The sequence below is a fragment of the Panicum virgatum genome, chromosome 6K (genome assembly GCF_016808335.1).
Source record: "Panicum virgatum strain AP13 chromosome 6K, P.virgatum_v5, whole genome shotgun sequence".
Lineage (NCBI taxonomy): Eukaryota > Viridiplantae > Streptophyta > Magnoliopsida > Poales > Poaceae > Panicum > Panicum virgatum.
Window position 1 is genome coordinate 36,414,463 of NC_053141.1, and position 25,103 is coordinate 36,439,565.

Genomic DNA, 25,103 nt, shown 5'->3' on the forward strand with positions numbered 1-25,103 from the left:
GTGATGTCTTGGGACTATAGCAAGCTCAAAATAGCCGGGGTGAGGCGTATATATAGGCCACCAACTCAAGAGAGCCGTTACTAGCCGTTGGCCAGTTTTCTGCGTAGGCATCGGAACTTCCGGTGCATAGGGCATCGGTTCTTCCGGTCACTCTGCGCTCTAAAGTAGCCGTTGGCCTCTCTGACACTGCTGCAGCAACTTCAGGGACCATCGGATGAACCGATGCTATAGCGTCGGAACTTCCAGTGACACTTGATCTTCATATAGCCGTTACACCTTGCTGACGTCATTGCACCGACGCATTGCTCCGATGGCCATCGGTTCATCCGGTGCTGAAGGCTTGGCTGCTGCACGCTTGACATCGTCTCTGGAACATGGTACATCGATTGCACCGATGCCTCTGAATGGACCGTCGGTTCAACCGGTGATGCACTCTTTCTTCAGTTGATCTTCCCTTTATCTACAGAAGCGCTCAGACTTGCACCGATGACAGGGCGTCGGATATTCCGACAACCATCGGATGCACCGATGCTCATGCATCGGTTAAACCGGTGCCTCTGTTTTCTGCCGAACTCGTCCAATGCATCGCAGCGATCAATTGGATCCTTCAAATTTATTTTATCTCTGGATTTCCACTATGCTTTTACATCTCTACGGCGGATTGGACTTGTCATCTTGATGGTGGATTGGACTTGGCGTCTCGACGATAGATTGGACATTGCGTCTTGACGATGAATTAGACATGTTGACTCATATCCATGGGACCTAAAAACTCCTACAAGTGTGATCTCACAAACTCATTAATCCCATTGATTATGTTGTCACTCAATCACCAAAATCACAAACAATGGTCTAAATGGGGCCATGTTCCTTACACAACACCTATATAGCAATGTTAAATTCTTTCTTTTTACAGGTTTGGTTGGTCACTAGGTCCCATCTCTCATTCGAGGTTTCGCCGCCTTTTCTTCGGCCTATCTAGAATTTCACGAGAAACAGTTCAAAATTAGTATGGATCAAACAAATTATTGTCCTCCGTATTGTTTCTCGCTCGGTGAACATACTTGTTTGTTTACGCAACGGTAGCGATCAACTAAGCCAGAGAAAGGTGTTCTTGACCGACTTTTGACCGAAAAGAGGGGGCCGAATTGGTGAATTTGAGAGTAGTTTGTGGTGCGTTAGTGGGGGAGGGGGGAGTGCTTGGCCATAAAGTGGCGAACCGGCATGGTTAAGATAACTACATTAGTTAAGTACAACTGGTTGGCAATCAGTCCTGCCACTAAGTAAAAAGAGGCAGCATATCTTCAATATTGAAACAGATTGTTTATGGCAAAGGCATTTCAGTTGACACCTCGATTTGGGCTTGTGGTTTTCATTTGAGTCATGATAAGCTTGGAGTGGGTGGGGTACAAAGATCTGGTCATTTCATTCAGTTATCAAAATTCCCAGCTGCAGAGTTTTCCATTATTATTATCATTTAATTTAAACTATTGTGGAAGAAGGTGAAGAAGAGGCAACTATGAGTACCATACAGCATCAGCAACTTCACATTTGAATCATGACTGTTATTATTGTAATCAAAGGCCGGAGTCCATTCCAAGGAAATTTATCAGAATTCAGAAGTTGAAATGCTTGTTGTGTAAGCATTCGGTAAAGTCATTCTATTAAAGAAATATTTCCCAGAGACTTTATTCTATTCTCCTCATTTTCAGTCATTCAGCATAGATGATTCTCTGAAACAAAGGCTCTTAAGGAACATTGCTACCCTCCACTTAATGCAAGTAGCATAAAAGTGTTGTGGTTAAGTCACTTTAGAAGGATGTAACTTCAGAAACAGTAGGGTCTGAATAGGATGCATCACAAACCTCTAGACATCACACCATAGAGGTCAAAGGCCACAGGGTCTTTTTTAGTGAGTCGAGTGGAATGAACCTGAAATTCAAAGTTGGAAGTTGAGACTACAAAATTCTTTGGAATAAGAACTTGTCCCTTAGTTTCAGTTGCCACTTAAATTTGAAGCGAGGCGGATGTATTTGGCTTCTGAACCTCTCATATCTGTGAAACATGCACTGCACCTCTTCACATGTCAAGCATTCTTTCTTCGCTTGACAGCGTGTGTTATACTGAACATTGTGGAAGGCTTGTTCTGCAGCCTACTAATTCACTGACTGTTGGGAGTTCTGTTCTGCAGGCCTACCAATCCAGTGATTCTTGGAGTTCCTTCCTCTCCTGACAAGAAGAAAGCAAGGATGCCGAATACTGCAAATTGAGGACAACGATACTGTATATATTCTGAAGTATTTCAATCGCTTTCTGCGCTATAAAGCAAATATTTGTTCTCGGGGTTTATTCTACGCCATCAAGTAGATATTATGCCTCCTGTACGGCTGTACCCAGTGTACATGGTATAGTTTGACATTGCCAAACCAAATTTTTACCATGAGTTTTACCCCCATCAAGTGATTTTTAATTAATCCTTTGGTATCATTTTGTAATACAACACATACTTTTATGATGTAGACTTGTGTGTTATTAGACTAATTGTTAGTCAAAGTACAAACTTGACAGCCAAACTACATCTTAGAAAAATAAATGGAGTACTCGTAGAAATTAATGCCCCAAAATAAGTTTTATAACAAAGTATCAGATCAGATCAGAGTGACAAGACTGGCAGTTGAGCAACAATGTCGGTGCTTCGTTGAATCAGGAAAAGGAAACACAGAAGGGGGGCGTAGACTGCAAGACTCGAGACGACAGTGGCACCTTTATTTATTTTGATGGATGTGCGTTACTAATTCAACTGCCCAGACGAGCACATTACACTTTATCGACCTTCACCAGCGTTGCCAATGAACGAACAACACGCATTTTTTCGGCGCATTATTCCTAAATTTGCAACCATACAAGGTTGCAAATCTCACTGAAAACACTCGCCAGATTGCCCCCAGCTTGAGAAGATGAAAGGTAGCAAACATATTCTGCAAACAAGGACGCAATCAGACGTGATCTAATCTAATAGTACACCAAATAGGTTTGGGGAATCTTTGCACTGGGCTCAGAGAGACCTGATTCGCGCACCGCGTTTCCAACATCTTTTCAGTGACAAGTAGCCACCATGAAACCGTCTGGATGGTCCACGAACGGCCTCACACCCCCAGCATTTTCCTCAACAGGCTTGAGAGGGGCAAATATTTGCAACTAGTTCAGGAGATTCTCAGACTGGTCTGCTAGATGGCATGTGGATGCCTCTGCAAGCTTTATTCCAGGCTTCTGGAACAGAGTTGCGGGACATGTCCCACAAGGCACGAAAACTGTGCCAATGTCTGCTTGTTACCAACACCTGCAGAAATAGCCGGATACAAATCAAAACGATCATAAAGTGTATCAGGTCGATCTTGCAGCAACGATAGTTTCAGAATCACGTTTGTTTTATAAAAAAACAGCTCATCAAAATTGGTTATGGGAGTCACGTTGCAGCAATTCACCAGGACAGTCAAACAAAATATAAAAGCAATTAGACTTACAGTTTCAGTTTTCAGCTTCAACGTCAATGGTATTCCACAGCACAAATCACTCTGTATATTTAAAAAAATGGTGTCGTATAATAAATATGCTTGCACCAATTGCTCAAGTGTTTCTAACAAAACTGTATTATTTGGCTTTGCTAGTAAGCAACACAACGGTTCCACCACAAACCTCAATCTAGTGGACTTTTGGCCCTAAACTGGATCATTTATCAAAAAACAGAGAATCTGTGCATACAGCATTTGTCATCTGAAGTACTCAGAACCCTACAAATTTAAGTTTGATCAAAATTGACAAATCCCTGTTCTCAACGATGATAAAGCATTGGCATCTGGTGAATAAGTGCTGTCATCAGGTCTCAACAAATTTACGCAAGGAAAGGATTTGTAGCAAAGCAAGAAAAATGAAAATGTAGTAGCAAAGCAAGAAAAATTTGGACAACAAAAACTTGAACATCACTGTCATTGGATAACAGAGGGTTTGCATTGCAGGAAATCAAGCAACACCAAAGCTGTCATGCGGATATCTTGGACACTAGTTGATTGCAGCAGGAACCTCTTAACTGCACCTTGAAATTCCCCATATGCTCCAATATGATTTATATAACATCTGGTGCAAATCGGATGGAACACCAGTCTAAAAATCAAAATTACCGGTTATCAGCCCTGGACCCCGTGCGCAGAAAGCTAGTGAGCAGCCTGGAATCTGGCAAGTGCACCCAAGAACAAAAAAGATAGGTCCCAAAAGAACAAAGTAAGGAGAGTTGCAATTACTTCATTTCAGTTGGTAAATAAATTCCAACATTGCACAATATAAATGTCTATGTACTACCATCAAGGAGGCATTGCTGCCAGAATATCAAAATGACTAATAACACTGAAATCAGAAAACAGAAAGTGATGTCATATAGAAAAAGGATGGAATAATCCAGTGTTGAGACAGTGAAACAGTTGTCATCAGGTTTCAACATACATGCTTTTAAAGCTTTTAAATCCAGTCCAGTGTGTTCTATTTTATTGAAACAGTTCTAAAGCTTTTTAAGCGATACAAAAGTTATATAAAAGAATTGGATTCTCAAGTATTATTGGGTGTTGCCACACCTTAAGACAGAAAATGGACGGTTTTTATCACTTCTAACCCATTTTTATTGCCTTTCCTAGTGACTACAATTTGGTATCAGGAAGTCCCGCTACCATTATAGCATAGGGTTGAATTGAGATGCAGAACATGTCATCTATTTCAAATAAGAATAAACAGTCTACAAAGTCTCTAGTGACAGCACAATTTGGATGTTTCAAGATGTCCTGCGCAGACATGATAGGGTCTCCATCATGCAACGAAGCCAAAAGAGGAGTTGCAAGTCCAGACTATGCCACTATCTGAAGCACCCTAGGTAAAAAAATCAGCAGTTTCGCTTTCATGAAATGTGTTATCTCAATCAGCAAAACAACCATCTTCAAAAAGTTATTAACATTAACATTGCATAAGCCATGTACTACAACATGATAAATTGATAATAGAGGATGCACTAATTATAACCGCACACCACATATGGTTGCCAAGCAAATCATATCATATCATATTTTTACTAATTGCAGACTTGGTAGTTGGTAGGTGAAAATATGGATGTGTATGTGTTTCCCAGGCCACAAAAGAGCGCAATGACTGATGAATGATGACTTTACCCTTGTCAGTTTTGCTCCCAAATCAGCATGAGGCCATTATGCAATGGCATCTATTTAAAGATGTGTCAATTAATTGCAGGCAAAGACTTTACAGGTCTGAGAAGCACAACATGACAACTTCAGTTATTAGGTTGGTCAATAACCTACTTCGTACAGATTACAGGCTAGCAGAACATGACATGCTGGCAGACATATAACCAGCCAAGAATTGCTATTCAAATCCTGGCATATTTTCACTTGCATTTTTCATACAGTACATATAAGTTTTCAATCAGTATGTAAAATCTGTAATTTGTAGTGCAACTGTCCACAATCATCTACTAAAAGGGTACTGACCGTTTCAACTTTACTGCTCCCTCTTAAACTATCAAACAGTTCTCGCCAATGATCAAAATTAGAACTTCTTGAACTATTCAACAAGACGCGAGGGAAGGAGTGAGGGAGAGGGAGCCGGGGGGGGGGGGGGGGGGGGGGGGGGGCTGTGATGGCTAAAGGGGACTCTAAAGGACCTTTGAACCCAAAATAATTAGGCTCGACACATTCACAGCTCTGCATTCATACCAAACTAACTATTAAACCATGTAACTTATACTAACAGTAAACTAACATCAGTAATATACAATCCCCTTAATTCATATGGAGGTGGAGCTATGTCTCCAATATTTTTCAAAATGGAATATTAGGAGTTGTAAGCAGCACAAGCTAGAAGGTGGAGAGTTGGAGAATTTCGAACTTGCTATCCTCTTGCCTAATAGGCAAAGATTGACCTCTGTAGAAAGACTGATTCATTCGGATCGATATGAGGACCCAACTCCGAAATTGCTCCAGGCCTCAAGTACACAAATCAACCACTCTTGTAGATATTCGAAAATGGAAGAGACTAAAGACCAGAATACCTTGCCATCTTCTTGGATGTACAAGAGCCCAGAGCCCACTTTTCGCCTTGAAAAAGAAAACCAAAGTCAATTTAATAAGAAAAAATGTATAACATGAGCAAAGAAAATTATTCACCTTAAAGATGTTCAACTTTTGAGCAGAGTTTAAAATGGTACAGGCACTGTGAATTGAATATACATTGAACAGCACAAAACAAAGTGCTCACTGGCAATCAGATAATACAAAATGCCATATGAAAAGAAACTGGAAGAAATACAAAAGTGTTAGGGCTCAAAATTAATTGATTGATCATGTTTAAATGGAACTCATACAGGGATAATGCCCACCAAAAAGAGAATGAAATAAAGGAGAGAACAAAAAAAAACAGCTATAAAGCTGAAAGCAGTAATTGTGATTCTACTTTCCAATATAAATATTTACAAACAGAAACAGGAAAATTGTGAAGTTAATCTGCATTCCCTCCAAAGAAGTGCATCATTCCAGCATTTCTGTGCTTTGAACACATGCAGCAGAAGCAGAAAAGGCAGTTCCTTCAAAGGAGAGCCCTCTATCAAATCGCTAAAATTGAATTCCATCAAGGATTTGCAGCATTTTCCACTTCAAACATATCCAGATGGATCTTTATTATCCTTTCTAGTTCTACCAGGCCAATTCACAGACAGCTAGTCAGCTACCTCTCAAAGCTCCTGTCAAATCTCCGAGGACTTGCCCTTCTTTGGGATTCTGGTGATCTGGGAGCAGAAATACGAGTCCGAAATTTATCTCCAGTATTATTTCTGAATTGCTTTACAGCACCATTACGGTCATATGGTTTGACAGAATGATTTCCATATCTATCAGCATACTCCCTTTGATCATCGCCATTCCCATCATGCTTATTTGCCCTATCGTAGCCATAAGGAAGTCTTCCATTTGCTGAACGATAGAACTCTCCAGACCTTGATCGTCCTTGGGAGTCCATTACATCAAATCTGTCATTCCATGAGGTAATTCTTGGGGGAGGACTTCTCCTTGAATATCTTTTATTATGATCAGAAAGATCTACTGTCGAGCCATTCCTTCCATCAACCCATGTAGAAGCATGTTGGGAGTAAGTGTGGTTTCTTGATGGAGGACTGTAACGCAAAGATCTATCATCATATCCAGGTTGTCGCTTAGGTGAAGTCATTCTACCCATTCTAACTTTAGCCATGTGATTAGGTGGAGATCTACTATTCCTCCTTAAATTTGAACCTCCATTTGCCATAATCTTCCTTCTGTTCCTAGGTAATGCCCAGTCATGTGGGGATCGAGACCTTGACCCCGAAGGAGATCTGCTATGAGCACGCGAAAGGTTAAGGGAGGCCCTACCAGCAGGGATGCCTCGTTGTCTGTTCGGCAGTGAGCAACGGACTGAGCTCAAATTTCCATCAGTATAATCTTTCTCCATCTCTGGACCATATCGACCAGAGCGATTACTATTAGCACCAAAGTGCCGCTCCGGAGATGCATCCCTTGAATGTACAGGACCTCTGGACATCCCGCAAGTTCCATCCCTGCCAATTGGGGAACCTCGTCCAGATAAAGGGCGGTATGAGCTACTTGAAGTATTTCTCATCCTTCTCGGCATCTGACCAGCATTTGCAGCATCAGCAGCCCTTACTAAGGTGCCATCAGGTGCAACAACAAAGCCGTTGCTCTCCATCTTTGCGACAGCAGCTTCTGCAGCATTCCTTGGACCAGATGGACCATAATTAAAACATTCAGGTGATTTACGCCGAGCAGAACGAGGATGTTTTGAATTTTCCATCCATTGCCCCTGGTTGCCTGTTTGAACATGTCGTGATGCATCATAGGTGCCATGTGATCTATGAGAGTCAATTGTCCTTTCAGCTTTTGAGCCTGAGCCATGACCATCATCAGATCTGGCACAAAATAAGGGGTATCATGGTATTAGTCAATGGTGTCATAACACTAAAATTATCAGGAAACGAATTACCTCTAAGATTACTAAACAGAAATCAGTCGAAATTTACCTGATCAGCTCATTTCTCTGGGGTCTGTCAAATGACTTTTGCCACTCCACTCGTTGCACATCTTTATTTGATAGACCCATTTTTTGCAACGACTTGTCATCTCCAGCTGTATCTGACGAGTTCAAACCACAATGGTTAGACGAATCAGCCCCATCTTTTGGATCACATCGAGAGTGCTTTTGATCTTCAGGCAACATATCCCAACCTGTGTTCTTCATTCTGATACTTGACAGATCATCACCAAGGCCATCACTGCACCTTTCAAACTGGCTGGCTATTGCAGCAGATCCAACTGGTACACGGCCTGGGTTTATCCCATATATCTGAGTATCACCTCTCGAATGAATACTTTGAGCCTTTCCATCAGCAAGAGGTCCACCATCTAAACAGTTTGTTAACCATGAACGCTTAGACGAGACAGATGAAATAGGCACATCTTCCTTTCTCTGTGTTTGATTGTAACTACCAACACGAATACCCACATTCTTTGAAAGAGAGTCAACAGGGAGAGGGGCAAGGTGGGGAATGGCTGCTCCATTCTTGTAATCTGATACCTGGTAATCCCAGTTGGCAGGCTTAACTTCTTCATATCCATCACCCACCCAATAACGATCACCAGATTCTCTAAGTTCTCCATCCTCATACTGAGAATCATCCTCCTCAACATCAACTTTTCCAACCCCAGCAAGATTTTCGCTAATATGAGATGTGTCAGTTTCGTAGCAGTGCTCAGAATAAGTATTTGATGCAACCTTCCCATGCTCATTTTCTCGTGAATCTACAATACTATTGGCATCAGTAACTCCTGGTCTGGGGAATTCTGAACTTGCAAGAGGAACCTGAGGAGCCGTACCTGAAATGTAATATGTTTCGGCACTGCTACTGTTGGCACAAGTAATTAAACAGTCTTTTGAATTAATCATTGCATCAGCACCATCTTCCTCATGTACATGAGCCATATCACAGTCAGAAGACCCTGGGTTGTCCTCTGGATGGGTGAGGTTTTCTGCATCTGCAGGGCTCTTGTTAACATAAAATACACCAGTGTCATGTCCACTGTTCTTACTGACTGACTGGTCCATTTTACTAGTTCCTGAATCAACATCCAAAAGCTCCTGGTTCTTAGATTCAGATATGCTTTGTTCAGAAGCTTCTTCAAGTTTATTGTCACTCCAGCCAAAATCAGTAACTTTTTTATGGAAAGGGGTTAGTGTTGGAAGGTTTGTGCTTTCCTCAGAAACTAATCTGCTTGCCAAAGGTTTCACTGTGGAGCCCAATTCAATTGTTTGGAGTGAGTTACATCCTATATGGCCATTCACAGAAGACATATGAGACAAACCTTCACAATCAACAGATGGGGGGTGTGAACCATCAATTTTCTCCAAGCGTGGAGAAGGAAAATGCTCCATGGTAAGAGCTGGTTCTGGATTTGATCCTATGTGTGATTCCATAACGGTAGCAAATCTGTTCTGCTGCTGGTCAGGCAAATCCATTGTTTTGGCAAGGGCATCGTTCCCTACAGATTCAGATTCCAATAGCTGAAAGTTTTGGGAAGGCTGATGGAGCAAAAGGTGGGATGGACTGTCAGCAGGAGAACCCCCTTCATCCTTTGTCACACACACATTTGATACATCAGCCATTTGAATTTTGTCAATAGGGCTATTTGATGCATCGCCAGCATCTGTCGAGTAAAAATGATCATGAGATGGCTGTGATTTGTTTATGTCATTTCCAGCATCATTATGATCACTTACAGCAGCAACTGTAGGATCATTATCACCACCACAATCGGTGTCCCATGCCTCCATGGGAACATTAAGATCCCAGTGCAGCCTAGAATCGCGAGTGGCATTGGCATGGTTGGTTTGCGTATCTGCATCTTGTGAGCAACCCATGGTTTTTTCTGGATTACCTGAGCTATCTGCCATTGTGACACTTGAAGACTTGGCATCAGAAGCAATCTCTATTTGGTTTGCACCGTTCAGTGCAGAATGGGATGAATAATTAACCTTGAGAGGCGATGCAGATTCAACAAGATTTTCTGAGTTAAATAGTGTGGTAGCAAGTAAGGGATTCATATCTGGAGCAGAATTAGATGAGCCAATAGGCCTATCATGTATGCAATGTGAAGCGCCAGGAATTTTTAACTTATCCTCCTTCATTTCATGCAGTAGACTCAATTCAGTGCTACCCCTAGTATTTTCCAGCTTTCTTTCTTGTAGAGGATCAGCTAACTTTGAGCATGCTCCATTTAGTATGTCACCATCCATCTCACTCTCACAAGCTGCGGTGGCTAGTATTGATATACCAGAAAAATCATCCGCACCAAAAGGACCTTTTCTCTCCTCCATGCATTCAGTTGATAGCATCTTAATCTTAAGATGCTTCTCATATGATTTGATACCGCTAGAAGAGCTGCCCAATATTTTTTCACATGAATCCACTAGCAATGGAGTGGGTGGAGGCGATGGAGAACAATCCATAAGAAACCTTCTCTTCTTTATAGGAACATTTTCCACAGGATCACTAAAGCGTCTACCGAGAATGGATACGCCAAGCTGCAAAGACACAATTAGACCATTCATAAACTTGTCATAAATGAATGTATTGACGACATTGTTTCATTATATTTCAATGGAGAAAAGTAAAAAACCTTCTCAGATTCAGAGACTGGTGCATCTTCTTGTGTCATCTCTTGATTCGTCGCACTGCCAAATAAATAGAAAGATCCAATTCCACTGTTCCTTCTGTCTTCCCCAAAAAAGGTCCTTGCTTTCCTTGCAGCTCTCTGTCTTCTGTTTACAGTCTTCCATCTCACCTCAGGATCTATAGGTCTTGGGAGCTCCAAGCCCGTACTGTTAAACTTGCTGCTACATGATGGCCCACCTCTGCCTGTTGTTGATTCACCAGTACAGCCTTTGCAGGTCATTGAAATATTTGTGTTCTTAAGACTGCGAAGTGATGAAGATGATGATGATGACCCTCCACTGCAAGTGCAAACTTTGATCTGCAAATACAGAAGAAAAATAAAAATACAATGAAGCAAAACTTGGCAGGTATTTGGCTAGGCAGACAGGCTATGCAAGATAGAAAACAATGTGTTGGCAAATTATGTGCATACCATAGATGGTCTTCCTGTTATTGTTGTGGAAACAGGTGAACTATTCACATCAACTGCACCCTTGGATCCAATTGATCCCTCTGGAAAACAAAAACAACATAAGGTTGGAGCACCATGCCACAAAGCTTATGGTACTGATTGAAGAATAACAGCATCGCAGTCCACATAGCATGCACACAAGCAAGAGGTTAAAAACTAAAGAATGCCTCCGCAGCCATGCCACCGCCACCAGTCAACCATCAGCCAGTACTTGAACCCTCCGGGGGCAAATTTGAGAAAAAGGTTTCAACTTCCAGACCACCGAATACGAACAAGCAATCTTATCTTGCAGCACAAAATGAATACCAGAAGCTAAACCAAAAGTAAGGTCCCCCAGCCTGGATTGAACCCAGTAGGGCACAAACAAACACAGCAGCTCCTCCACAAGTCAAGTCAACAGCCCTCTGGAATCAGCCATCGGCCTCCACCAGAGAGAACACCAATTCCTCTCCTTTGAAGACAATTAATCCCCTGTAAAGAACGTAGATCTGAAATCCGGTCGAATTTCTGATGAACAGCCCTTCCCAGCAGACATGTAGAGACGATGAACAACAGCAAGCCCGTCAGTTGACCTGAGACGGAGAAATCCGCGGCCAGCAGACCAGAACCCCTCAGAGAAAGCAGATCTGAAGTCCGGCGGGCGAGAACCTGTTCTTCATCCGCACCACACGACGAAACCAGAGGTTCCCATGGTGATCTCCGTGGCGGCGGCGGCGGCGGCTGGCCCTGAACCCCCGCCAAATCCGGGCGTCGCGGCGGCCGGCAAAGCAGCAGCCGCGGAGGCTACTCAGATTTCTAAGATCTAAGGTTGCAAATACCTTTGGCTCCAGCTTTCCTCATCAAACCCAGCGCCGCCGCGTCCGCGTCAGCCTGTCCGCCTCTGTCCCTCTCCTGCCCCCGCTCCTGCGCGTGAGTTCCCAGGGCTCAGCTGGAAGAATCCGAACCCTTCCGGCCCATGGCTTCCCGTCCTCGCTGGATTCCTTGCGTGCGCCCCGGTGCGAAGAAATTCCCGCGGCTCCTCTTTTCCGCTTTTGACCCCTGGCCGCGCCGGGCCGGGCAGATCGATCGGCGGCGCCTCCTCCTTGCCGCGGCCCCCGCTGCTGTCTCCGCCTGCCGCCGCAGCCGCCTCGCCGTCGCCGCCGGTGGCGATTTTTTTATTGGAGCCTTTCCTTGTGCTACTTCGCCGCCTGCGGTTGGGAGGAGAAGACCAAGACTATATTTTTCTGTGATTTTGCGAGGGCGCCGTATTAATACTCGGCTTTTTCCTCGCTCGCTTGGTGGGCATGACGGGAATCCGGTTAGAGCAACTCCCAACACAGATAGGAGGATTATATATATATATATATATATATATATATATATATATATATATATATATATATATATATATATCATTACAAAAGATGATTTCGACGTCCATACCACTAAAAAGTTTTTTTACACTTCTATATCATTGTGTTTTTTCGTTTTGACGCCTATACTATTATGGATGGAATGGATCCTAGCAGAGAGTAACGGAGCTGGAAAAAGTCCATAATGCCCTTAGGTGCCCAAAATTTGATTTGCCCTCTATACCATTCTTGCTTGCAAAGTTTGAGTACACCCATTTTTTTTTTGCCCTCCATGCCACTCCACGCAGGAATGCAATATACTTTGTAATATGATATATTTTTTTAATTCTCACACAAATAAAAGAAGGAAAAAAATGATCTACCACTTAAATAAAAAAAGAAAAACATGTGAGAATTAATTTTTTTTACTGGAAGTCCGGCAGGCATTATTTTTTTCCTGGCATACAACAATACAGCAACACAGCAACACAGCATTATTTTTTTCCTGGCAGTCCGGCAGGCTCTCGACGAGCTCGTAGGCCTCCTGTAATCTGCCGACCCTGGCGAGCATGTCGACCACCGCCGCGTAGTGCGGCACCCTCGGGGCGAGCCCGTAGTCCGACGACATGGCCGCGAACCGCCGCAACCCCTCGTCGACGAGCCCGGCATGCGCGCAGGCCGAGAGCACGGCGAGGAGCGTCACGTCGTTGGGCCGGAACCCGTCCGCCGCCATCCGGTCGAGGAGCGCCAGCGCCTCGGCGGCGCGCCCATGCTGGCCGTGCCCAGAGATGGCCGCCATCCACATGGTCACGTTCCGCTCCGGCGCCGCCGCGAACGCCCGTCCCCGGGGCTGCTGCACTTGAGGTACATGTCCACGAGCGCGCTGGTGGCCACCAGCACGACGAGGGTGTCGTCTAGCGGCTCGGGCGCCATGGACATGAGGTCCTCGGACCACGCGAACGCCGAGCCGCCGCCGCCCACCGCGTTCGCGCCAACTGGAAGCCGATCTGCATCTTGACACCGAGCAGCGCGCCCCCACACATGGGACCACCACGCGCGCGCCTCGCGCCCAGGGCCGGCGCCCCCACGTGCGTGCCCGACGGGGATCCAGAGGGTCAGCGGGGGCGTCCGATGCTGGGAGGGGCGGCGGAGCGGCCCCCTCTCGCTCCCTCCTTGGGTCGCGCCCTCGGCCCCTCCGTCGTTCGCCCAGCTCCAGGGCGGCCGCGGCGACGGGCCAGGGTGGTGTGCAGAGGACGGCCGGGGCAGGGCCGCCACGCGGCCCGGGCAGCCGGGGCGGGGCCGCCGCGGGGCCGGTGGCCAGAGTGGCCGCGGCGAGGGTGGGGCCGCCGTGTGGGCGATGGCCAGGGCGGAGCGACGTGCAGCCCAACGCACGCAGAGGCCGCGGCGCCGCGCAGACCCCGCGCACGCACGCCCCAACGCGCGGGCCACCCTGGGGCGAGGTGATTCCGGAGGGGAGGGGAGGGGCGGGACGGCGCCCTGACCGGCGGCGGAGGTGTGGGATGGGGGCGGCGGCGGCCTGGGAGTGGATGGGGTGCCCGTGAGATTGACTTGGGAGGACAAGGTTTGATGTAAGGGTAAAATGGTCATTTTACTAGGTCAGGCCCACACGTCAGAATTCTAGATCTGTTAACTTCTAACAGATGATGGATGGAATGGTACAGATGTCAAAACGAAAAAACACGATGATATAGAGGTGTCACCAAACTTTTTAGTGGTATAGACGTTGGGGCTATCTTTTGTAATGGTATACATGTAAAACCCTCCACAGATTGATCTTGCTCTTTTTCCTTTCTCATCATATAGGAAAATCTTCTTTCTCAATTTTAACATATATAAAAGAAGTGCTTCAACATATTGATTTTTCCCCTTTCTATATGGAAAATGAGATGTGATGTCTCCCCTTTCTATTGGGGATTGGAAAGAAATTATTAGGGATTGAGAAAAAATAAAAGAAAGGGAAATGGAAAATCAATCTGCTGGAATAGGTTTTTTCAACATCAACCCTCTGTATTGAGAAAAAGTAAAAAGAAGAAAGGGAAAATCAATTTGTTGGAATTGCTCACGGGAGTGCCCCTCGAGGATTGAGGTCAGATGAATGGAGCTTAGCTGTCAGATCCTAAACCAATGCACAGGATTCATTAGTGGGTGTCATTACAGGAAGATGATGCTACAGTGCGAACTTCTCATTTTTTTACGTCCAGAAAAGTGCAGTTCTGTGTTTTAAAAAAAACCCAAAAACAAATAATTTTAGAAATGGGATCTCAAGCTCTCAACTAACTTGTGTTAATAAGGATCGGATTTAATTTGCATGACAAAACTAACAGCATATGGCCAACGAACAAGGGTATTGAGCCTTTTTATGCTACTATTGTCTAAAAAATAGAATTACATTCTTCATGAGATGGAGTGTAGTTGACAGATTTTCTAATAGTCACCTGCCAAACCCGAGGCCACGAGATGTCTACCGTGGCGCTGTCAAGATATGAGATGAGACATGTCCTATATCCATACGTCATGGAAAGTATTCGTGTATAATTAGAACTAGTCGGTATAGACACTACTCGAGTAGTACTCAGGGAGGACTCCTCCCCATACTCTAGTCACTATGCACCGTGGAGAGGGAGCGGCGAGAGCAACCCGCTGCTCCCGTCGCGACATGTGCCAGGCGGAGAACGCCCGACGCGGGCCATGGGTTCCGCGCTCTGGCCTCCGCCTCTCGCTGAGGGCGCGGCCCGTGCTCTGCGTGTGGGCCTCTTTGGTGCCGCACCGCCTACGACCCGCCTGGTCCTCCGCAGGTGCGCTACCGCTGCTTCCGCGGGACGCCGCCCCTTTCCTTTCTGTCTCTTTTCCGCTTTCGCTTTCCTCATCTCGTTGTCGCCTAGGGTTTGGGAGATTTTGGGGGAGGGGCGTCAAATCTCGCTGCCGTTGCAGGGGAGGGGCGCCGCAGGAACCGGCCGCCGGGAGCAGGCTCGGCCGACGGCGTCGTCCCACAGGCACGGTCGCGCTGGGCCGCGCCTCTTTCCCTGCATTGCCCCTGTTCTCTTCGCCCCTTTGGTGAGCACTGGATCTGATTCATCCTGTACGGGTTTGTTCGCGTTTACTGCTGGTCCTTACCTTTGTTATTCGTGTTCTTTTTGAGCTCCTTCCACTGCTCGTTGGTGCCCCCTGACTTCTTGTGGTCTCCAGACCTCCATTGTTTCGCCCGCCGTTGCCTGCTTCCCGTAGCTTGTGGTCTCCTCAGGTGGTCGTTGGGTTGCAGATCCGTTTTATCCTTGCTTCTCCTCAGGTGATTCTTACCTTCGGGCCGTGACCCTCTTCTTTCCTATTCATCTAATGTTCGTGCTCATCATGTGCAGGTTATCTCCAGGTGCTCTGCTTCGGATACGCGTTCTTAGTGGTTGCCTGCCGCTGCAGTTCGTCGGGTGCGTGCTTTACACTTTGTTTAGTTTTGTGATATGCGCCATTTTTAATCTTTGCTATATTACATGTGCCCGGTATCATTCTCATTAGATTAGAGTGCTGCTGCAACATGCTCTGCGTTGAGGTCTTTTGTGCGTTACGTTTTGTGGTGTGCTATATGTGTATGCTATGGTATGTGCAGAATGCCTTTGCTGGCCATTTGCAAGGATTTTATTGGCCCTAATAGGCAACTGCTTCAGTGGTTGGTATTCCCATCTTTGAACCTTCTAGCTGCCCTTCTAGAAATTAAAGACCCTGCCTTGCTACAAAGTTAGCCGATCCTGGCCATCTGTGCTTGCGTGTCCCTGACGGGAGGTGTTTTTTTCATGTGGTTCGTTAGATGGATGTTCCTGGTCCTTCCCGGCGGCGTAGCAGGGAATGTGGCGCTTCCCTTGGTAGAAATGTGCGGCCTAGGTGTCCTAGACCAGACCTAAATCAGTCGCGGCGGCGGCGCCGCGAAGAGGCTGCTGCAGCCACTTTTGCTGCTCGTGCTGCTGCGTCAAGACGGCTTTAGTCTCCTGCAGGTGCTTTACCTGCTTGTGTCCCCGCCGCTTCTGATAGAAATGTCAGCCCAAAACTGCTTCTGTCCCGAGCTTCGTGCTCGGCACTTGCTCCTAATATTCTAGGCACAGCCAATGCCTCTCCTTCCCCATGGCGTTGCACAACTCTCAGTGAGTTGCCCTCAAAATTTTAGCATTTTTCCTTATTCTTTGGTCCTAGCAGCATCTGACACATGCGGCCCTCATATTTAGGAGATCACTTCTGTCCCCGTGTGCCTGTAACCACTGCTAAACAGAATACGGCTCGAAGAATGGCCAGAAATAAGAACAAGTCCCTAATGAGGAAAGGTTGGCTTAATTTGGGCTTTGTCGTTTTTCACTCCTCGAGCTTCTCCGCACTTGGTTTTCATACCACTAGCTTGGAAAATGCAGGCTATTTCCCTTGGGAGGATTTTGCTAAACCTATAGTCGCCTTCCCAAGAGAATTTGCTGCATTGCTGAAAGGTGCGGTGCCCTTTTTGCCTTTCCTATACAACAACTGCTGCCTGTGGTCCATGTTTCCGCAGCTTACGCTCTTACCTTTTTGCTGTAGAAACCTATTGCGGCCGTTCTTACTACGGTGGCCCGGATTACGTATGTGAACACTGTAACGCCGCTTTTTGGTACCAGGAGCGTGTGGTCAGCCTTAGCTCTTATGTGCAGAAGAGGATTGTGTACCATTCATGTTGCCGCGGTGGCCGCATTTCGCTTCCAAAGAATAGGCCATTCCCTCCTCCCTTGTGTGATCTCATAAGGTTTAATGGAGGTCCTGCGTCAAATACTTTTATGAAGCTAATCAGGCAATACAATTCTATGTTTGCTTTTACCTCCTTAGGAGTAGACATTGACAGGTCTATAAATACTGGTCGAGGGCCTTATATATTTCGAATCAACGGAGTGGTTCATCACCGTATTGGTTCTTTAATTCCAGTAGAGGGGAATAGGCCCCAATATGCGCAGCTCTACATCTATGACACCGAAAATGAGTTGCGCAATAGGCTTTTTATCCACTCTGCTGATCCAGATGGCGATTCTGCGCCAAATGCTCGCATTGTTGAGTCTTTGATTGACATGTTTGATCAATACAATCCTTTGGTTAAGCAATTCCGCATGGCACGAGATAGGCTTCTTTCCCCTACAGCTCCCGATGTCCGTATCAGACTTTTTGGCTCATCTGATACAAGTAAGGACAGGTATAGCCTCCCGGCGGTTACTGAATTGGCCGCACTTCTTGTGGGGGACATGTCCTCTTCCACACATCCTTTTGATATAATTGTGGAGTCGCAGCAGGGGAGGTTCAAACGTGTGCCTCCTATCCATCCTGCTCTTATGGCCCTGCAATACCCCATTCTGTTCCCGTACGGCGATAATGGTTACCAGTTGGGCATGAAATTTAGGGATGCCTCTTCGGGGTACCGAGGTAAGCGTAGTGAAGTGAGCATGATGGAATTCTACGGGTACTACCAGCACTATCGCCCAGGCGAGCCAAATCCAATCCTTTGTTCAGGCCGGCTTTCACAACAGTATGGTGTTAATGCCTACTCGTGTGTTGAGGCCAATAGGCTTTCCTTTCACTTTTTTAATCAGAAGCTCCTCAGAAGTGAGACATACCAGGGCATTTCTGATGCCCTCTCTCAAGGTGCAGCCACGGGGAGGGATGTTGGGGTAAAGACAATGCTGCCAGCTTCTTACCCAGGGAGCAGGCGAAATCTAAATCAAAATTATCATGACTGTATGGCCATTTCAAGAACATATGGTTGTCCTACTTTGTTCACGACTTTCACCTGCAATGCTAATTGGCCGGAGATACAAGACACATTGAGGTGTGAACCTGGCCAAAAGCCTTCTGACCGTGCTGATATTACCAGCCGTGTCTTCCACATGAAACTCCAGGAATATATAGAGGATATTAGGAGTGGGGAAGCCTATGGTCCTGTCACAGCCTGTGAGAATTAGCTCTCCCTTAGTTTGTCTTCTTTCCTGTTTGTATATCGACCTCTCCCCATATTACCTTTGTTATGTTTTCGCTGTAGTTGCTGATACTATAGAGTTCCAAAAACGAGGCCTTCCACACGCTCATATCCTTATTTGGCAAACTGATAGCAACCGTGAAACTTCAGCTGCCTTTGTGGACCAGTTTATATCTGCGGAACTGCCTGATCCAGAAGAAGATCCATTAGGTTTTGTGCTGGTCCAAGAATTCATGATGCATGGCCCTTGCGGTGAACTAGATCCAAAATGTCCGTGCATGAAGGATGGGAAGTGTTCTAAGAGATTTCCAAAGAGCTTCCAGGATCACACCAAATTTGATGAGGATGGCTTCCCTATTTACCGACGACGGGATACGAAAGTCAAAGCTCGCAAAGGCAATGTGGATCTAGACAACAGATGGGTTGTACCGCACAACCTTAAAATCCTAAAGAAATTTCAAGCCCATATAAATGTGGAAGCCTGCAATCAGTCATACCTTATAAAGTATCTTTTCAAGTATTGCCATAAAGGTGCTGATGCTGCAAGGCTGGGTATTGCTGCAGACCCTGCCGCAAACGGCGATGCAGCCTCAAGGAGCACTGAGGGTGTCGATGAAATTGCTGAATACATTAAGTCAAGGTACCTTTCGTGGTGTGAAGCTGTGTGGCGGTTGCTTGGTTTTGAAATACATGAGAAATTCCCAGCTGTTGAGAGGCTGCATGTGCACCTACCTGGTATGAATGTAGTGGCTGTAGCAGAAGATGATGACTTAGAGGAAGTTCTGAATGATCCTGATTCGAGCAAAAGTACATTGACAGAGTGGTTTGTTGCTAATGAAATTTTCCCAGCAGCCCGACAGTACACTTATTGTGAGTTTCCAAACTACTACACTTGGAACAACAAGCAGAAGACATGGGAGGGTCGTAGGCGAGGAGCCAAAATCGGGCGCCTGCGTTTTATTCATCCAGGTGTTGGCGATGCATTCTACCTTAGGATGCTCCTCATGGTTGTCAAAGGTGCGCTTAGTTACATAGATGTTAGAACATACAATGGTACTGTGTACGAGACATTCCGAGAGGCTTGCCAAGCACGTGGCCTCATCGGTGATGATAGTGAGTGGGCATCTTTATTTGACGAGGCTATTCAGTGGGCAACTGCGTTCCAGCTTAGAAGCATATTTATGACGGTTTTGGTATACTGCGATGTGGGAAATGTTAGAGCCCTTTTCGATGCCTACTGGATATACATGGCCGATGATATAAAATACCGGATGAGGAAAAATATTGGCAATCCTACCTATGCTGTTCCAGATAACGTCCTATTGTCGGGCCTGCTGACAGAATTGTCCTCCATGTTTTCGAACAATGGCCTTTCTATAGCTTCCTATGACCTGCCCCCGCCTTCTGAACTTTCTCATGAGCAGGGTTCTAACAGGCTGATTCTCGAAGAATTATCATATGATAGGATTGCATTGGCTACTGAAGCAATCTCTATGTCTTCAGCGCTTAACAGTGACCAGCAGGCAGTTTATGCCGCTGTCATACGCAATGTTTGCCAGCGGCAACCTTTTGTATATTTCGTAGCTGGCCATGGTGGCACGGGAAAGACATTTCTATGGAGAACGATCCTTGCAGAACTGAGATCTAAGGATCATATAGTTCTGGCCGTCGCATCCTCGGGAGTTGCTGCTCTATTGATGCCTGGAGGGCGAACATCACACTCCCATTTTAAAATCCCATTGGATATACATGATAGGAGTATGTGCAACATAGGTAGAGGGACCATATTAGCAGCGCTCATACAAAAGACGTCTCTTATTATTTGGGATGAAGCGCCCATGACACACAGGTTTTGCTTCGAAGCACTGGATCAAACCCTTAGAGACCTGCTCTCTGTAGATGATCCTTCCAATGCAGCCAAACCCTTTGGTGGTCTGCCTATACTATTGGGCGGTGATTTCAGACAGGTGCTCCCTGTCATCCAAGGAGCAGATCGTAGTCAAATAGTAAATGCATCATTGATTAGATCCCCTCTTTGGAAGCATGTGCACGTGCTTAAATTGACAATTAACATGCGGCTTTCCAGCCCAGCACTCAGCCCTACAGAGAAGGCCCGCATGTCGGACTTTGCTCAATGGGTCTTAGATGTAGGTGAAGGAAGAGTTCCTGCACACCGGAAAGATGGAGAGACTGAAGATACATGGATCCACATACCTGATGATGTAGTTATACTTCCAGAGGGTGATAAGATTGCCGCAATAGTAGACGCTGTTTACAATGAATTTGACATTTTTTTCTCCTCGGTGCCCTACCTAGCCCAGAGGTGCATAGTATGCCCTGTAAATACTGTTGTGGATGAACTCAACGAAATCATGGTTGATAGAGTTCCTGGTGCCTCTAAGGAATATAGGAGTTTTGATCAAATTGCAAACTCCATAGAGATGCCATCTGACTACGAACTGCTGTACCCACTTGAACTGCTCAATTCTATAGTGCTCAACAACTATCCTCAACATTGCCTCTTACTTAAGGTTAGTGTTCCAGTGGTCCTGCTACGCAATATTGATCAAGCTCAGGGGCTCTGCAATGGAACTAGGCTGCTGATTAGGAGACTAGGAGATCACATTCTTGAGGCTGAAATAATGACTGGAACCCACATTGGTGCGCTGGTAGGCATACCCCGAATTGTCCTAAACGGCACAAGCCTGCGCTGGCCTTTCACATTGCAGCGGCGTCAATTTCCTATTAGAGTTTGCTATGCCATGACGATAAACAAATGCCAGGGACAGACACTTAACCAAGTAGGTGTGTATCTACGAGAGCCGGTTTTCACTCATGGACAGTTATACGTTGCCATATCAAGAGTGACGTCACGGGAAGGGCTGAAAATACTTATTGAGGATGACAAGGGGTCTGCTGCAGGCAACACAAAAAATATTGTTTATACAGAAATTCTAGAATCCATGTAGCTCTTCTGTATTCATTGTTTCCATGGATGGTCTCCCACGTATGCTTGGTAATATTACAGGTGTTTATTGCCCGTTTACTTTGCATATGTAATTTATTTGCATCTGTGAGTGCCTTTCTCATGTATACACTACCTGCCTTAGCTGCTCGCTTTTCCCTAGAACACTCTTACTTTTCTTTCTTCTACCTCTAACTGTTATCTGCTAACTGTCAATGCAGAATGGCCTATGTTCCATTGAAAAAGGTCTGCCCAGACCATTCTCGCTGGAAAGTCCAGATCAGAGCTGTTCGCTTTACTGAGAAGTTCACAAATGATAAGCCGCCAAAAATCTACAGGTTTGAATTTGTCATGCTGGATGAGGAGGTATGGCGCCGTTCCTACATCGTGAATGTTTTATACAGCTTTCGATGTAATTTCCAATGCATCAGACCTGCTATTCCTGCGCAGAATACTGCCATGGAGGCTATCATCCCACCAAAATGGATCGACGAACAAAGGCCGAAGCTTATAGAAGGGGCTGTGTACAATATACAATATTTTGAGATTTGCAATGCAAGAGCAATCTATCGGGCTGTTGACCATCCGTACATGGCTCGCTTCACGAAGCACACCAAGATCAGTAAGCTTCAAACGGTTCCTCCGAACTTTCCAGCATATGCATGCTGCATCACGCCATTTCACGTGCTCCGTGCTAGAGTGGGTAACAGAGAGCATATGTCAGGTATGGTGTGTTATTTCTATTTGACAAAATCAATATTTCCTCTGTATTCCTCTTGTGTTCCTTCATAATTGTGCTTTTCTCTCACACAGATGCTATGGGCCTGTTTACTAAGTGCTCACGCATGACAAAGCAATCAACCAAGCATGGAATACAGTCATTGATCAATGTCCACATTACTGATGGCAGGTACACTTTCATGGTTTGGCCCATGTGCTGTTATACAATCTAAAGTTAACTTCAGTTGTCCCCTACTATAACAGATTATCATATAATTCTTCGCTTGAACTCCCTATATTTCAGGGACAATGCTATACTTGCTCTATGGGGCTCGCATGCAGAAAGGTTTGATGCTCAAGCACTCATGGAAATGAGCAAAAATGATCCTGTGGTGCTCCTCTTTGTTGGCGTCACTTCCAACACTTTTGATGGTATGTGACTCTGCTGTCTGAACGATAATTTGATTGCCCTGCACAATCAGTTGATGTTTTTATATCAACTTAGGTCAACTGACGCTTCAATGCTCAACAACATGCACCTGGTATGTCAACCCTAATCTGCCGGAGGCGGCGCTGCTGCGGCAAAGGTTAATTTCCTGCCTATTTGATCAGAATGCTGCCAACCTCCAACAATATCATGCGTGCAAAAAAAATCCTTCCCAAAGATTAATTGATATTTACTTGCTAAACAGTTTTGGAAGTGCTATTGGGCATCCGTATTGGATAGGTGAACGATATAAGAATAGTCAGCAGGCTACCACTGTCGCTGATTTGTCCACCATTGAAAATCCACATGAAGCGGAGGTATGTTTGGCACCGCAGAAACACTATTAGTTCTGCATTCTTTGTGGCCCACCTGTTTAAACTCTTTTCCTCAACAGGGTAACAAATACAAGGTCATTGCAAGGATCAAGGAACTGGTTCCAAATCAGCAGTGGTGGTATCTAGCATGTACCAAATGCAAGAGAAGCACAAGGGCCAATGGAGATAGTTACAAATGCTATGACACTACATGCCCTGGAACAGGTGCCATTCCAAGGTACTCAACTGCTATATCTGCCCCCTAGACACTTTCCAAGTCCATGGCATTGAAATTTTACTGACTAGATCTCAAATTGGTCACAAATAGGTACAAAATTCCTTTCCTTGCGGTTGATCCAGAAACTGCTTCAGAACACGAACAGAAGGCAATTGAGATCATCTGCTTCGGAGCGGTTGCCGATGAAATGGTTGGATCAACAGCTGACAGCATTGTGGCTGCTAGCTCAAATGTTCAGGGATTTATTCCTGAACAGATCAAAAGAATGTATGGTGCCAGATATGACTTCAGCCTGAGTGTGCCAAGAGGTGCTGTTCGCTTTGGAAGAACAAGCTTCAGAATTGATTCTTTTGCAAGAATTACCGAACTCGAAGAACAAGTGCCTCCTCAAATGGCACCGCGTATGTGTTTTCATTTGCTCGGTCCATTGTGTACTATTTCCCCGCATGAGTCTTTAGTCACAATTTAACATAAGTTTTGTGCACATCAGCTGTGACTACAGGCAACTCTAAAGAAAACATGACAACTGCTGTCTCTATGCACACCAGCCAATCTGATCCATCAAACAAGGGAGCCAACACACCTGTTAAGGTATGTCCCAGTCCCAATTCAGCGCAATTCTGATCCGATGTGCCACGCTTATTTGCAAACTAACAGTGGCCTATATAGGATGTCCTGGACATTGCCGCAGTGCCGATGACTAGCACACCACTCCTTGCCAAGGTGCTGCGTCCTTCTAGCCTCCTGCCTGTTATAGTATTCTTTCAGTCGCCAAACTTATCTTCGGTTGCTAATTGATCACTCATGTAGGAAAAACGTGCCATTAGCGAAACCAACGCAGAAGGGGAGCTTGAGGACAGCGACTGTGAAACTATGTGCTTTTCTTCAAATTTCACTTTTACCATTCTTGCTGTCTGGACCAGATACTTACTTCCCCAATGCTATCTTTGTTCAGCATGCCTTCAGACAAGAAGGCACGCACAGCTAGGAAGCTCTCCATGACTGCCAGCGAAGATGATGAGTAGCCACCTTAGGTTACTAACATAGATCAGGGCTACAACATCTGTTACTGACTAGGACATCACATGAATTGTATCTCACTAGAGTGGGCTGCGGGGCCAAACACAGCTGGTCACCAACTCAACCTCCCTCATATTTTGTTGTGATGCTTCTTTTGTGCCAAAGCGTCTGTAACCTCCTATGCCTGCCATACAGTGTTTGTATTGTGGACCTACAACTTCCACTTCTTATTAGCTATGTTGGTGGTATGTAATGCATATGTTTTGTTGTTGTGCATCAGCACTAGAGAGGCCAGGTATTCCAGCCGATAGGCTGTTAAACGATTACCAGTTGTTATTTTATACATGCATCCCAGCTCTTTTGGGCCAGCCCAACTACTTTGTGGCCCATTTTCACCGCCCTGCCCTTGGATTCCTACCTGCTCATACGCCAGGTCCATACGCCATACCGCCAATAGTAAAACCTGGCTGGTTTTAGTCATTCTCCCCTCATTGATCGACACGTTAAGGCCTCCAGCCGCACGCCTACATATACTGTCAGAGCCTTGGATTCCCTGTTCATCTACACCGGCAATGGAGCACCAGGACCTGCTCAACCCAAAAAAAAACTGCTTAGCAAGTGGACCACGGCAGGTGCATCCTCTTTGAATCAGGCACAACGATTCCTTGCTTCCTACAACAAATTTAATACCCTATTTTATCCTCTACAGAGATGCAGTGCATGGTCTCTTTTCTTTTTGCTCTCGCTAGCACTTTCA

General features: G+C 45.5%; 2 protein-coding genes and 1 long non-coding RNA gene across 3 annotated transcripts; 1 reads left to right on the forward strand and 2 right to left on the reverse strand.

Moving 5' to 3' along the window:
* Positions 1-2,612: 2,612 nt before the first annotated feature.
* On the reverse strand, positions 2,613-5,511 carry LOC120712405. Its single transcript, XR_005690870.1, has 2 exons — positions 3,066-5,511; positions 2,613-2,978 (listed from the first exon to the last, which is right to left on the reverse strand). It is a non-coding gene; the product is annotated as an uncharacterized LOC120712405 (long non-coding RNA).
* Positions 5,512-6,270: 759 nt separating this feature from the next.
* On the reverse strand, positions 6,271-12,504 carry LOC120712404. Its single transcript, XM_039998179.1, has 5 exons — positions 12,101-12,504; positions 11,244-11,323; positions 10,776-11,129; positions 8,123-10,680; positions 6,271-8,011 (listed from the first exon to the last, which is right to left on the reverse strand). The coding sequence occupies exons 1-5, from the start codon at positions 12,120-12,122 to the stop codon at positions 6,778-6,780; spliced, it is 4,248 nt and encodes a 1,415-aa protein (XP_039854113.1). The 5' UTR covers positions 12,123-12,504; the 3' UTR covers positions 6,271-6,777.
* A 2,818-nt stretch (positions 12,505-15,322) lies between these two features.
* Positions 15,323-24,558, forward strand: LOC120713444 (replication protein A 70 kDa DNA-binding subunit B-like). Its single transcript, XM_039999405.1, has 14 exons — positions 15,323-15,429; positions 15,991-16,056; positions 21,789-21,933; positions 22,018-22,291; positions 22,381-22,477; positions 22,592-22,719; positions 22,793-22,874; positions 22,980-23,091; positions 23,169-23,326; positions 23,417-23,727; positions 23,829-23,917; positions 23,996-24,049; positions 24,137-24,201; positions 24,282-24,558. Exons 1-14 carry the CDS (start codon positions 15,323-15,325, stop codon positions 24,349-24,351), a joined length of 1,758 nt encoding a protein of 585 aa, XP_039855339.1. The 3' UTR covers positions 24,352-24,558.
* Positions 24,559-25,103: the final 545 nt, after the last annotated feature.